At 49.2% G+C, this 15,176-nt stretch overlaps 1 protein-coding gene across 3 annotated transcripts in view; it reads left to right on the forward strand.

Moving 5' to 3' along the window:
* Positions 1-3,433: 3,433 nt before the first annotated feature.
* Positions 3,434-15,176, forward strand: part of EXOC3L4 (exocyst complex component 3 like 4) — a 28,458-nt gene continuing 16,715 nt past the window's right edge. For all 3 annotated transcript variants that reach the window (XR_015702345.1, XM_009467170.2, XM_087747785.1), the window contains exons 1-5: positions 3,434-3,767; positions 5,314-5,716; positions 9,224-9,875; positions 12,841-12,958; positions 14,017-14,142. Coding sequence is in view for 2 of the 3 variants with exons in the window: in XM_009467170.2 (XP_009465445.1) it covers positions 5,362-5,716; positions 9,224-9,875; positions 12,841-12,958; positions 14,017-14,142 (1,251 nt within the window). In the remaining variant the exon portion in view is untranslated. The remainder of the gene's footprint in view (positions 3,768-5,313; positions 5,717-9,223; positions 9,876-12,840; positions 12,959-14,016; positions 14,143-15,176) is intronic.

Below are 15,176 nucleotides of genomic sequence, written 5' to 3' on the forward strand. Positions count from 1 at the left end.
GAAAAGAAAAACTAGAGGAGTTCATGGCCTGGCTAGAGCCCAGGCCTTTACTTCTTCTGGAACCTGCACCAAACTACCACCAGTTTGGTCAAGGGGTCGAGAGCATTTGTTACACAGGGGAACCAGGGAGAAATGTGCTAGACTTGAGGATGAATTTTCTGTGAGAAGGAAAAAAGAAGAATCCCTTTCCTTGCAAACTGGGCATAATGGATGGGGAATGTGTCTGGGTCGCTGTGGAAACCCCCAAGGCCCCAAGGCTGTCACTTTTTGCTACGGTGCGGGGAAAACCATACATGTTTGAAAGCCTGTGAGGCAGAAGCCTTCATTCTGCCCCAGTCCCGGCCTGCCTCTCACCCTCTGCCAACATTTCCAGAAATATCCAGGTATTTAGGGACACGAAGTTTGTACATCATTCTCTAATCCTTCCCTCATGCCTGGATCTCTCCCAGCACCTCTGCATCCCCATCAGCCTGGCATCTGGACATCAGCAACTCCTCACCATTAGTGTCTATCAGTAATTGGGCTAACCCTGAAAAGATAGAGCAAAAACACTTTGACACTGCTGCATGATGAAGTATAGTCAGAAAAAGGAGCCGAGGTCACACAGCCAAGCAGCTGAGAACAAGCCTGGTTTTCCATTGAAGCCAGGCTGCAAATTTCTCATTGAATGTAGCTTGCAAAAATTGGCTACTGGATTGCAGCAGCCACTTGCCATGAGATCCCTGACCACAGCTCTGAGGCACCGGTCCTTTCACCTGGATTTGCTAGGTTCTCTCTTCGTTGTGATTTCTCAACCCATTTTTGCCTCCTTTTCTGTTTTCTTCTCCCTGGTTGAGTTGTCCTGGTGGGAAGGTCCAAGCTTAGCCTGGTCCACCAGCCTGCTGCTAGCTCAGGCTGAGACCATCAATATTCAAACCCCCAGACGATGATTAATCTGTTCTCACGACTGTGCCCGGAGACCCAAAAGGCAATTAAGCTGGTGCTGCTGGGTAGAAGGTAATCTCATGATGTTTCCTCCAGATGGCCAGATCTTTTCAGGAACATGTGTTCCTGTTGACGGCAGGACTGAACAACCGTACGGAGCACCACGTGAACAACCGTACAGCACAGCCAGGATGCGTGGCTGTCGCTGTGTCAGTGGGTGTATTAGCAAAGGCTGAGCAGGAGACAACCCAAAGCATTGCTGGGGAAAAACAATTGGAGACCACCTACGGCAAGGATTGGCTTTTCTCTCCTGTTCACTCATCCACTACAAATTAAGAGTATGGTTGTGAGTTTAGCATCAGAGGGCTGCGCCTTCCTGGTGCCTGGGAGGGATGGAGGGGCATCATGGGTCTGTGATGCCTGGCAGGGCTGGCTTGGGTGCCCCACGGCTCGCTGGGGACAGGGTGGTGTCCATGTGGTGCCCACAGCACTAAGGACTTGCTTTTTAGTGCAAAGTTCTCTGAACACTCGCCAGCTCCACCGTGGTACTGCTGAGAAAACATTTGCCTGATACTGCAGGGCTGTTAATGGTGGTATGTGAAGGAGCAGGACTTCCTGAAGACTTTTCTCTCCGGGGGCTATGGAGAGTAGGAAGGGACACGTATTATACCGTCACCCAGCTTCACCATTTTATCGAACTTCACCACAATTGTGGGGTTTTTTTTCTTTGAAGCCCCCTCCTTGAGTAAGGAGACCCTTAGGTTTCCTTTTTAAAGAAAATTAATCCTCACAGCTAGCTTGAGGGTTATGACTTTCTAGCAAAATTCAAGGAAAATGGTAAACAACTGCACAACATATTACATTTTTAAATTCTCATGACCTTCTGGGGCCAGAGTCCTGGAATCAGCATTGCCCTGGTGGCATTTCCAGGAGCAGGCATGCTCCTTGAGAGCTGGTGCTGGGAGACAGCACTGGAAAGAGCTGCAGAGAGAGAGGTGACCTAAACTGTGGGGTGCGGAGCTCCCCCGGCATTGTGTTTATTAGCATCCCATCAGGCCCTGGTGCTAGCTGTGTTTTGGGGTAGTTGACAGCTCCCAGGGAGGTCCAGATCCGACCCATGTCGGACCTGCCACCTGCTCTGACTGCATCCCAGCTGCAGCAAGCCTGTCTGTACAAACCAACACCCCAGAAATGCCTGGCAGAGGAGGCAATTACCAACTGGGATGGAAGGAGGTTTAGTTGGACTTTTTGTCCAAAGGGGCTTTCCGCACCTCAGCGTGTGCCTGAATAAATACCTCCCTCCCTTTGTTCCCGTTGTCACCCTGCCAGAGCGGCAGAAGCATTACCAGTTGCGGTTTTCCCCAGCATGGCAAGGTGATCTCTGGCTTAAACATGACTTTGAAGAGCCCAAGGACAAAAAGCTCAGCTCTGGGCCACCTGGCTGGGGCAGGCTTCAGGCAGGACTCCCCCTGCACCACGGGGCCGCCCCAAACAATGCTCTGCCCATTCCCGTCTCACCATCAGGGCACCTTCCCACCAGTCTGCACTGCTGTTCTTCCCTGTTTGATCACAATTATTCCCACCCCACACACTTTCCATCGCCTGGACACACGGCCTCTCCCAGCCATAGGGAGAGCCATACCCCTCTGTTCTCTGCACAGTACAGAGTTCAAATGCCATGGGACTTCACTTTATTGCATCAGTCCCTCACTAAACCTCTGATCTCCCCTATCACACTGACAAGTGACATGCTGGCAGGCTCCTAAAGCAAAGGAGTGCATGTTGCCCATGGCATGGTGGCACCTCCTGATTTACTCCTTTTGCTTTACAGCAGGGTCTTGGCCACCTGGGACTGCCTGGTGTGCCCAGTCGGACAGCCTGGCTCACCTCCGTCCAGGCACTGCAGGGTCCCCAGGCTTAAATCACTTACACCACTCAGTGACAAGCCAAGTGATTGTGTTTAATGTCATTTAAATCTTCCAGATCCCTTTTTTGCTCCTTTGCTTTGAGTTCCCTCCACAGTGCCCAAATGCACTGGGAATAGAAGGATCAAGGGCCAGCGTTGCCATGGAAATAAGTGCCCTCAGGGCAAAGTGAGGAGGTGAATATATAAATGTATAACCACGGGACATGGCCCTCCCTCACCCACACCTGGCAATCGTTGCTGGAACTGAGCCACCCATGACCTCCAGAAACAGGGCAGAAGGGGTGAAATGCAGCCATTCCCAGTCAGCAGCTCTGAGGCTGCCTTTGAACCCCCACACCCAGACACCACGGGGCTTTGCCCCACTGGGGCAGGACCAGGTGCCAAAACCCTTCTCTCCCTGGCTGCCCCAGGGCAGCTCAGCCCAGCAGCTCATCATGTCGTCAAGCCCTTCATTTCACCTCCATCTCCATTTGTAGGGTAAATAATTAACCTTGAACACTTGGAGCTCGTTCAGCATTTTTTCCCCGCCTCTTCCCTTCTTTTAAATGCCCTGACGTAATGAAAGTGAAACAGTGCCAGGGTCTCTCCAAGGAAGCAAGCAGGTGAAGGTGCTGGAGGTTTTGGGCAGGTGGGGACAGGCCTTTCCCCCCCTGCCCACTACTTCCAAGCACCCTTTTGCAGAGGGCAAAGGAGGATAGAGAGCGGTGCCGTGCCCGGAGGGAGCCCCTTGGTCAGCATGGGCATGCAGGACGGTGCTCCAGTCAGCTGAGGTGGGCAAGCTCAGCTGGACCTCTGCCCTGCAGAGCTGCCCACCCACCACTGCATCTCCCTGGGATTTCCTGTAGCACGGAGCTGCTCTTGGTCTCTACGGATCATGCCTGCGTTACCCCAGCTAGCTGCGGAGAGGATTGTTTCGGTCAGTACTGGGGTGTATCCCTTTTCTTTCCTTGCCCATGGGCTCGCATCTTATGGTCCTCCTTCCCTGGCTCCCTCCACCACACAGCTCACCACTCCTATTGCTGCTGCTGTTCTGCTCTGGCCACAGAGCCCCTGTGCTGAGTTTGAGTTAGGCACTCAGCCCTGTTCTTACTGAAATACCTGGAAAATGGGGTGCCCTCCTCTCCCTCCCACCCTCTGTTTGGGCTGTGGTGGGGTGAGGTCTGGAGCAAGGCAATGAATTATTAAATATCCCCTGGAAAAGGTGTGATGCAGAGTCTGAGCCCTGCTGTGTGAACAGCTCAGCAAACCCATGGGAAGGCACAGTCCCTGCAGTTTATAACCTGTGAAATAACCAGACACAAGGGAGTGAAACTCTGGGCAAACTCAGATCGAGGAAGGTTGAGATGTATTTCCAGAGTCCCAACATGTCTGTTCACAGCTATCATATTTCAATCTCTGGCTTCTGTGAGCTGGACAGACCTGAGGCAGGCAGTTCCTGGGTGACCTCAAGTGATAGCTGTTTATAATGATTTAAACTGATCACTGAGTTGCCTTGAGCCTGTGGTGGGGAAATGCAGCATTCTCCACCCTCAGAGCTCTGCAGCTCACAACATCCCTGTGAGCAGGCCATGTCAGCTGGTGACCTGGTGAGAGCTCTTTGCAATGGAGGGAGAGGAAGGCAAAACCTCTTCCTCTGCCCCCTTCCCAAGCACTTGGGCCAGCCCTCGGAGTGGGCAGAGGGGAGCCAATCTGTCTGCAGCAGGGCAGGAGCTGAGCAAGTGCAGGGGATGTGACTACAGCCCAGGAGCACTTCTGCTGAAATCTGAAATCCCCTGCAGCTCACACAGGGGCTTGCTTGGCCCTTGAGATACCCATTCTCAGCATGGCAGGATGAGCGATGAGAACCTTTACTGCATCGTACAGCCTCCAGTGCTGTAAGCATGACAATTTGGAGTGTGGTGAGTGCTGTGGGTTTGGATGGAAGGGGCTAGAGCAGAGCTCAGCTGCCTGCCATGGGGGACCGCTTGCCCCTGGGCCACCTTCCAGCAGCAGCAGGTCAGGGCTTGAGCAGGGCAGAAGCAGCAGCGTGACCCAAAGTTGCCGTATCCACATCAGAAAGTGGCAACACCACAGTGAGACTCAGGAAGGGTTATCATTCCTATGTGGCTGGAAATCCACCTAGAAGAATGGAAAGTAAAAACATAGCTTGTTATCGACCAAAATGGTATGCTTACACAGATTTCAGTGTCTCTGATGTTTAGTGATTCCTTGGTGCTGGAGAAATAGCTGCCACTTGCCTGATTTAAGGAGTTCAGTAGAGCCTTCCAGAGCTAAAAGCAGGCTAGCACCTGGTGTCTGTGGGTATAGAGATTGTTTCAGTAGCTACAGGCTAGAACAACTTGCTCTGTCCTTGGATTAAGCACAGGAAAGAGATGGGCCAGGTTTTCAGCCAGGACTGACTTTGGAGACAGTAATACCCTGTTATGAACTCTCATCTAATTCTGCTGTTTTGTGCATTTCAGTGATTACCATCAACCTGTTTGCAAAACCTGTTGTTGAAAGGCAACAAGATGAATAGAAATACAGAGTTAGACCCAAGGAGCGTAACCACAGAACCAGCCTCTCAGACGAACAGTGCAGGGGAGGAACAGACGGAGGTTGCTTCTGAACTGAATAGCCCAACTTTGCATAGTAGGGACAGTGGGCTCTTTGAAAGAGGTATTAAAACAATGTTAAGCATCCGGCAATTAAAGCGAAGTCCAAACAAAGAGAAAGGAAAGGAAGGTACTGGTACTTGGAAAGGAATACGACTTTCTTTGCGATCCTCCAAGAGCTACGAGGAGAACAAAACCACAATCTGTAATGGTGCGGAGGAGATTAGTGAGAAGATAGCAGCAGAGCCCGTTCAAGGAAAACCTCTTTCAGGTAAGAAGCAAAACCACCAGTGTAACTTGCTTGGCAGGTTATATGTAACCTTCAAGCAACTTACACTTTGCAAGTCTTGGGCCCAACAGAGATGCTGAAGAACCAGGCAGAGACAACTGTCACTCCTTGCACAAACTCATTGGGGTGTTACCTGGCCCAGCCTGGGCAAGTCACCCATCACTGAACAGGCTGCTCTGCGGGCTCCGCTATGTAAGTTTAACCATATCCACAACCTACCTACAATCAACACATCAACCTGTTGGCTTGCATATCAGCATACATATCACTCATGATACATATCAGTCACGAATCTGCTGAGCGCAGTTTGGGAACTGCTGGTCTGGCAGTATCTAGAAGTGCAATGTGGGCTATTCCTATGCTACTGCCTGCATTGCACTTTTAGACAATTTCTGCTCTTCAGCACTTGGACTGATGGTCCCCAGATTGTACTCTGTAGGTTGCTGCAAGGCCTTGAAGGGGGAAAAAAAGATGGTTTGGATGTGATCTGCTTCAGCACCTCCACCTTGGTTCCTAATCTTGGCGACTGCCTTGCAAAGGGACCTCTGCAGATCCTTTTACTGTCTTACTGACTTTCCATCTATTTCTCTCACAACAGCAGTGCTGCAAGTATTTGTTTGGTTTCCCCAGGCTGGTTATTCTCAACATTTTGTCAGCATTCTATACATAGGTCTTAGTCAAATCATAATAACTACCTTCAGCATAGCTGCCACCTTTCCCCAAGTGTGGGCAGGCTGCAATGACTTTGATCTTGGTTTGAGCGCTGCTCTCCTCCACCTTCTCAAGGCAGGGGTACTACAATGCATCCACAAAGAGACAGATTGAGGTGGGTCAACATGGCTTGACATCTCCTCAGCCTAAATTTCTAGAAAGAAATTCTTGGTCTACTGCATAGGATGTCATGGGGATCAGATAGAAGGGCTGCCATTGTCTCACTGCTATAATGTGCTTTACTGTGCCATGAAGTTATTCACTGCTTTGCACAGATATATTCTGAGGTTGGTAAGCCGGATCTGAGCCCATCTCATAAACTTTGCTAGCCTGTTCTCAAAGGGTCATAGAGGAGTAACAAGAAATGTTACTATAAGCCCTTTTCATCTCCTGCAATAAACAAGCTGAGGAATTGCACAAATAAGGCCCATCTTGTGCCCAATAACTTGTGATTGGCTAGACTAGAGCAGCTCTGTCAGAAACCTATCCCATCCTGAGATAAATATGGCAAACAATGGAGACTCCACCATGTGCACCATTAAGCTGCACAATAGTTAATTGCCTTTCAACTGTCTTCCTTCCACTATCAGCTGGCTGATCTTGTATGGCTAAATTAAAGATCAATTTAGCACCCAATATCACCTCCCTGAATAACTATCCTAGATGGTGATTAAATGGTGTTTTGTCACTTTGATAAACAGAACAGAATGTATTCCTTTAGTCTCTCACTGCAAGCACTTGTGCAAACACAGGTTTTATATTAATTTATCTAGAAGAGACCAAGTTAATTGGCACAATCTCCCTCCCTTCTGAGTGCAGAAGCAACTGTAGCTCCATACAGGCACTCAAAGCTCTGTGGTGTATGCTGTATCAATAGTTGGGTTATTTGGTGTATTTCTCTCTTCATACACATACTCTTATGCTGCACAGATTATTTGGTGCATGTGGTATAAAATCTGTGTGCAGACAAACCCAAGGCATAAATTATGAGCTATGAACCAGTCTCTCATATCTTCGAGTGCTCTACAATTTTTCTGTATCATTTTATAGGTGTATGTCCCAGAAGCAGTGGTCACACGTGCCTAAATAATACCCTTTCCCTTCTCCTTTTTAATATTTGCCTTGTGCCCAGTATCACAGTGAGATCTCCTGTTCAGAGCATCTGTTATGATGCTAGAGATGGTGAGAGCTTCCTAGGGCCTCTCAAAAGCTAACAGTGTTCTTGGATCTCCTCAACACATGGCAAATACTTATATTACTGGCAAATAGGCAGTGGTTCTTGCACCAGCAAGGCTTTGAAAAAGAAATGGGAAACTTAGTAGACCTCAGCCACTTTGAGGGTAACAGTATTTGGTGACTTTCCCCCAGCCTCAGCCAGTACTGGTAGTAGGTGCTAAAAGCAAAGGAGGTGGGGAAAACCCATGTGAGACTGGAGCACCAGGAAAAAGAACCCAGAGGTTTGGATCGCCCTCCAATGCACACAGCTCCCCAAACCATCCAGGGACAGCAGTGCTCACTGCCTGGAAGACGACTGTCACTGGTGAGAGGCAGTGCTTGGCATCTGACTGTAGGTTTATATATAGGTGAACAGCCAGGTCACCCAACCCTGAACCACCCCAGGCGGATGAACTTCACGTACATGGCATACTTTGGCGTTTCTCCATTTCCTTCTGGTTGGACCCTGGGACTTCCATCCCAGAGACTTTCCTCGCTCCACAGTCAAAGGGTCATTGCAGATTGCAATATCTGCAGAGCTGAGCAGCTGTGGCTTCTGGTCCTCCAGAAGTCCCTCTTTTTGGCTGAGAGGAGGCTGAGGAGCACAAGCATTCACAGAACATCTAAATGTCTGCAACAGGTAGAGGCAACTTTCAGCAGTAATTTGCTGTGGTAGGCACAGGCTGGAAAGGGTGGCCAGCCATGGATGGGCCAGTGTCTGGCTTGCTACCTCAGTCCCTGCATCTCAAGGAGTCCTCATAATGCAAATCACCAGTGACAACCTCTGCAGTTTGCATTAGCATTTTGCTCAGTCCTCAGAAATGCAGGAGCCAGTTTAGCCATGACAGTAGTTGGGAAAGTGTCTTAGAAAAACTTGATAATGCACAAAATCAGGACAGGAGGGGAGCCCGGGGTTTTCCCAGGGTTAAATCTGTAACAGGGAATGTTCGCAAAAATGTATCAATCAATCAGGAGCATCTCCAAGCCAGTACCCCACTCCCCCGGGTACCTCTGGAGGACATGCTGGTGGGTAGGCTGGTGGCAGACATGACCCTCTAGTGAGATGTCTGACCCAGGAGTTCAGAGGGCCTGAGAGCATCTGTCCCACCGTGCTCCCTCCCACCCCTCCAGCTGGACCCCGGGCATCCTCCCTGCCTTCTTGGGCAATGTGTTGAAATACCCTTTCAGCCAGAGATGCTGTGGCCAAGAGCCAGGGGCAGTTTTATGCAGCCTCAGACCCCAGTGCCCCTCTGTGCAGCCTCGTTCGCCATTGCTTAAGGTTTTCCTGCAGGGCTATAATCAGTTTTTTTTGATATTTCCTTCCTCTGAAACCAGCGGTTTAGAGATGTGGCTCAATTTGCAGTGATTGCATTTCCACTGCTTTCCTCTTCCGTGTCAAACAGGAGCTGGAGAGATCGGGGGGTCAGTCTCAGGGGCAATGCTGGGACCTGGCTACTCAGAGCAGCCCTGCAAGCCTCCCTGTGGGGCACCTTGTCCTGTTACCAACCTGTCAATCACCTAACACCTGCTTTGTCCCGACCCCTTCCCTCCTTCTTTCCACAGTAATGGAAATCAATGAACTTATTCAGAAAAGGCAACTTTTGGAAGCATTTGCAAGTGTCAAGTATTTGGAAGATGAGACTATAGCTGAACGAGATGCCGAGAAATACAAAGATAACCCCCAGGAGTTTGTGAGGAAATCCAGGGATGTGGATTTGCTTTATAACTCCATCACGAACATGATCCAGTCCATCGTGGTGGGAACACTGGAGCACCCCACTGTAGAGGATACCATGCTGACCTCCCTGGTGACTTTAATTGCCCGTGAAGAAGCAGCTCATTCTAACACAGGCAACGCTGCTTGTCCTGGATCAGACTTGCTTGGCACACCCAGAAAGTGGAGGGAGAAGTGGAGGGAAGCTATTAACGAGAGCGCTAGAAAGAGAATCCAGAGGGTACCCATGGCATCAAAGGAAGAAGAGAGTTCTTGGCTTGATCTCCACTTAGGTTTCCTGCAGAAACACCTGAGCGAAGACTTACTGAAAATCAAGTTATCAGTAAAAAAGTGCTATCCAGAGGAGTACCATGTGTGTGACATGTATGTGGAGGCTTTTCACAAGGCCATTGCCTCACACCTACAAGATCTCTGTCAGAGACCACTGGAATTCAATGAGCTCTACGCCTTGCTTGACTGGGTGGCCAACACCTACCACAGGTAAGCTGCCTCAGCCTCCTTCAGAGAGTGGCAGGGCCACAGGGTGCTTCGAAAGCACCGTGCTATTTTCAGTTTCCTGAGCAAGCACAAGAGATGCAGTCACTTCTACAGTAGAGCCGGATAGCTAATTTATTAATAGGTGGGAACAAGGTTTGTGGATAAACCACTTGCTGCTTTTCACAGATCTAAATTACCTTGTTTTCCCCTCCCTCTCCCACTTGCTGTTCTCACATGCCAGGAAGCTCCTCCTTGCAGCTCTGATAAACCTGCTCCCTTTCTGCAAATATTTTGCAAGGTCCAGCAGCTGCTCGGTGACTTTTCCAGGCACAGGGAGGGACCTGTGAGGGAGCTCTGCCTTCTTCCTGTTTAATTAAGACTGTGATGCATTTGGAAACAGGCCACGTTACCCCCCCATGTTCAGGGGTCAGAGTTGTCTCAAGGAGATGCCAAGACATCACCGTGTGGAATTAGCTACATTAAACAAAGGCTCTGGCTCAGATGTGTCCACTAGTTGAATGGGAGATCCATGGTTTTTAAAACCTCTTAAAGCTCCGTGTAATTCAAGGGCGACTAAAATATTCTAGGAGCTGCATAGACATATCGAACACCATCCTCAGGGCACGCTGTGTGTGTTGGAGTAAAGGCAGGAATTCTTCACAACAGTAAAAACTGTGCTGCAGGACACCGCCTCCATTTACAGCCAAAGGAGACATCTAAGATAGGCACCTGTAGAAAGTCCAGGCATTGTGTGTTCTTGGTTGTTCACTGGGCTAGACCACAGCCCATCATCCCAGCCCCAAAATGCTCCCAGACTAAAACCCAACAGAAATACACAGTGGGATGGGAAGGAGGAGAGAGGCAACTTCCACAGGAGATGGGTCTGCTAATAAGCACATAAGAACAGCCATGTCAAAGCAAAATCGTGTCTGCCCCAGTAGCTGGTCTCCAGGAGTGACCTGAACCAGATGCCCAAGGATGGGACAACTGCAAACCAACTGACACCCCTCAAACAAACAAGAAAGGGAGTATCAACACTGAGTTGAACAGTGGGCAAAAATGGACAGGGAGGGGGCAGTGGTGGAGCAGGGCAAGCAACAGTGACACTTGCTCAGAGCACTCCTAGCCTGGGGTAGCTTTTAGCTCAGGGACATTTGGGCCACAGATGGTCTTTGTTTGGAACAGCCCTCAACAGATTTATTCTGTGAATTTGCGTAGTTGCTCCTAAAACTCCATTTATGGTGTGGTGACTGTGATGATGTGTGTAACTCCCTCAGCATCATGGCACTGGCTGACCAGCCTTATGGCAGGACCGCTATGGGAATGAGACCCCACCCATTGCCCCTCTCCCTCACGTGTCCCAGCCGATCTCATCTGGAAGGAAATTCCTGCATATTCCCAGCCCCTGGGAACTGTACTGCACCCCAGCATTGCAGGAGAGGGGGAAGAAATGAGCTTCAGCAGCCAGGTTCTGCACCAAAGAAAAGTGCCTCCATCATATTTCTCTAACTTGCTGTGGAAGAGCTTATTGAGAGCTTGCAGCTGTTTTGGGCACTGCTTGCAATCACCTTGCTGGGTTGGGCTGTTTCCATTTGATTTTCCCATTCTAAAAGAACTTCATCCCCTCTTGGGACCCATTCCAAAAAAGAAGAAATTGTCTGACCTAAACTCATTATTGATGCTACAATTCAAACAAATGGAAAAAAAGAAAGAGAGGGGAATAAGGTCCTCAGGTATACATTTGAGCCACTCCTTTTGCTCATGGTGGAGAGTTTGTATTTACATCTCTGGTGTCCATTTAAATGAGCAGCAGGCTCCTGCAGCAGCTGGGCTGTGCAATGCTCCATGTGTGCAGGTGTACCTCTCCAGGAAATCTGAACCATGACTGTGGGAACATTGACTCCAGGACACTATCAGCAGGCTGAGCTTTTTTTCTGCTGAGCAGTCACTCTGCACCAGCCCGACCTTGTACAGTACAATCCTCCCTTGGATCCAAACCTAACAGTGTGCTTGGTGCTGGTTTGGCAATGGGAACCCTTTTCGGTGGTTGAACAGGCTGCGTGTAGGACATTGCAGCCGTGTTCCTTGCTAATCAGGTGACTGCTTGCAACTTATTCAAGTGCATGAATATTTTCTCCTTTCTCCTCTCCACCTTCATCACCCTGAAAGATGCAATGCCTCCATGGTCCATGGCAGATTGCAGGGGTAGCACATTCAATTGTACAGGCTAATAATGGGTTTCTCGTCCCGGAGGGAGAAATACAAGCACTCCCTCCCTCCCTTTCCCTGCCTCCCTGCTAATCAGCTGGCCTGATTACACGGCAATCCAGAGGAAAGTGAGTGGTAAAGTCGTGTGTCAGCTGAGCGCACTTTGGAGTCAGACTCTGTAGCTGCACGTCCACCCACCGCTTCCATCTGCGGAGGAACCGCGGTGCGGCGGTGGCCCGTGTCCCAAGCATGGGAGTGCCTTCCAGAGGCTGTCCTGCGCAGAGCCCGACCTGCTCTGCCACCTCCCCTTCCTAGGGATAATGCACAGGGAAAAATAACCGGCTGACATAAGCTCTGATGTGACACCGGAGAGGAGCCAGGGAGATCAGCTAACTCTAAAGCAGCATGCTGCTACAGGAATTACCCTGAAAGGCATTTTGCAGGCTTGTAGTCAAATGAATCAGCTTCAGGTTGTTTATTTAAAAAAGTAAATTCTCATAGCACTTTTCATGTCCAAACAACTCAGAAGTCTCATGATTTCTAAGGTGGGCTGGAATCTTAGATCATTTTGATTTTGAATAATTAGGATTTTGAATAGTGAGGAAAGATTTTCTTGTTAAAGCTTGAAAACAAGCATTGCAATTTAAGCTTTAAGTATATTTCTCACGGCTTAATAATTACGTAGCTCATGCCACATGAATATTCCATCAGTTTACTCACACTCCGAGGCAACATAATTTGTTCGTTTGAATCTTTCCAGTGAACTCTTTCTGGGTCACCCTGATCTCAAACCAGAAGTTAAGACAGAAAACCTGTCCCTGCTGTTAACACCAGCTGATTGGGATAAACTAAAGAACGACTACATCGCTTCTGCAAAGGTGAGAGTTTTGACCTTGCCCCCACGTGCCCCCCAGGGAGGGTATGGGAGCCCCAGCCTCCTGGGCAGAGGTCTCGGATCATCATCATGGTTCCTAGCCCCACCAGGTGCTGGGTCCTGCCAGCACCATGCAGAATGGCCTTTAATCAAAGCAAAAAATCCTGAACACCAAGTCTGGGACCGAAGCAGGCCATGAGTTTGAACCTGGATGATCACAAAGCCAAAAGGACTATACCAGACCCATACAGTACGGCAGAGGCATACCAAAAGGTCATAGCTGGGTTTCATCAGATCGAACGGATTGCAAAGTCAGGTTTAAAGATATTTTAGCTGCTACTTTCATGGTGTGTGAGCTCCTCCAGCACATCTGAGGTTTGCTATAGCCAGACAACTTTGGGCTTGTCCCCAGCAGAGGACCTCCACATGGTTCAGCTCCCCCTAGGAAGCCCCTTCTGCCGTTGTCTTTCTGCTGTCCTTGGCTGGGACCCTGTGTAAGACTGCATGTTTTCCTGGGTCTTCGGTGGGCTCAGACATTTTCTTGCAAACAATTTCTAAAACAGGGCACTGCTGAAGGTGAGCTCAAGGTACCCAGCTGAATAAAATTGGTATTGTTCCATCATGCTGGTGAAGGATCATTTTGTTTCACCAGCAACAAGACTGATTTATAAATCAGGACTGAACAGTGCTGCCACTTACAGAAGTGGCTGTACTGCCAGAAAGGACCAGTTTGATCTTTAATCCTGACCTTGTGCATTATACATGCTGGAGGACTTTGCAATCAAGCAGTCAAACAGCTGACACAATATTTCCCTGCCAGGAGAATGATTCTGCCTTGATTTGGGAGTACCTTGCCCCCCACACAGCACAGCTCCTGATTTTTCCCAAAAGCCTGTGTAGACTGACGCGGTCTGAAGCAAGACCTTTGACTCTGCTTACCTTTCTGTGCCGCACACGTGAGCTTTACACACATGCCGATGGAGCAAAATGCCGCGAGCCGCTTTACTCATACTTGCTTCGTTATCCTGAGCTGCATGTTTCCTTCCTACATTTAACATTTAGGGGAAAATCAAAAGCTATTTTGGAAACATCCTGAGACTGGAGGTCACTGAGAAGTGGGAGAAGGAAGTTCATCCAGAAGTGAAGGAAAACCTCTACCACTCCTCGCTCTCCTTTGATATTCAAACGGTATTTAATTAGCTGGGGCAAAGTGTGGGGGGCTCTGTGGCTCCAGGGAAACTGGATTGCTACCTTCTGGGGTGGAGGTACCGCCTCCTGCGATAATTTATGTTAGTCACGCATTGGCAGAATACATTAGAGGAGAAAATGCCATTTATTACAACTTTTACCTCTCCCGCTTGCCTTCTAGCTGCAAATTAAACCTGCTGTCAATTGTGTCAGCAACATAATAGGCAACTGATTTTAAAGTCCTTAAATCTCTTTGATTAGAAAGAAGAAAGAGAAACAAAAAAGGTGGAAAGAAAAGGTTTGTTAGAAAAACCCCTTGGCTGAAAGAGTGACTTTGTCCCGGGGCTGTGGCAGCCACGGAAAGGCCGTAGGCAGTGACAGCCACTCCAATTTAAACAGTACAAAAAACAAAAGCTCCTACTAGCTTTAGGGACTACAGGGTAATAAATCCAGGAGGGATTTGGATTCATTCTCCTCACTCAAAGGGTTGAGTCATTTCAATTAAATACTACCAAAAAAAAGAGAGGGAGAGAGAAAGAAAGAAAGAAAATCAGAGAGTTTTGCCTGCTGCCGTGACTCATTTTCCACAGAGAAATATTACACGTTGTGCGATCACCGGGAAGGCAGGTCTGAATTGGTTTAGCAGATGGGTAGGATGCCTCGGGAAGCACCAGAGCAGGGCTGCAGCCTGCCTCACTCTGGAGAGGCAGCTGGGGTTGTGGGAATGGGAATTAGGGAGGAGCCTCAGTGCAAGCAAGATTTTGGGGTTATGCCTGACCCTCCATGCAGCCCTGGTATCACTCCTGAGGGGGCTTGTGAGGGCCCCCGGGACAGTGCTTATAGCCACCCTCAACATGGAGACACAGGGACAGCTCAGCTCCCCTTGGGCATTGGGTTAGGGATTGATCCCTCCTGCAAATCCCCCCAAAAGAGGAGGACAGCACCAGGACAGCTCGGGGCTCCAGTCAACACCGTGTCTGGCTCACACTCACACAGCAGAAGGACAGGGGGCCATTAGGGATGAATGATTATGC

Source organism: Nipponia nippon, unplaced genomic scaffold, assembly GCF_047370975.1.
Source record: "Nipponia nippon isolate SJK-2023a ecotype South Korea unplaced genomic scaffold, ASM4737097v1 scaffold_11, whole genome shotgun sequence".
NCBI lineage: Eukaryota > Metazoa > Chordata > Aves > Pelecaniformes > Threskiornithidae > Nipponia > Nipponia nippon.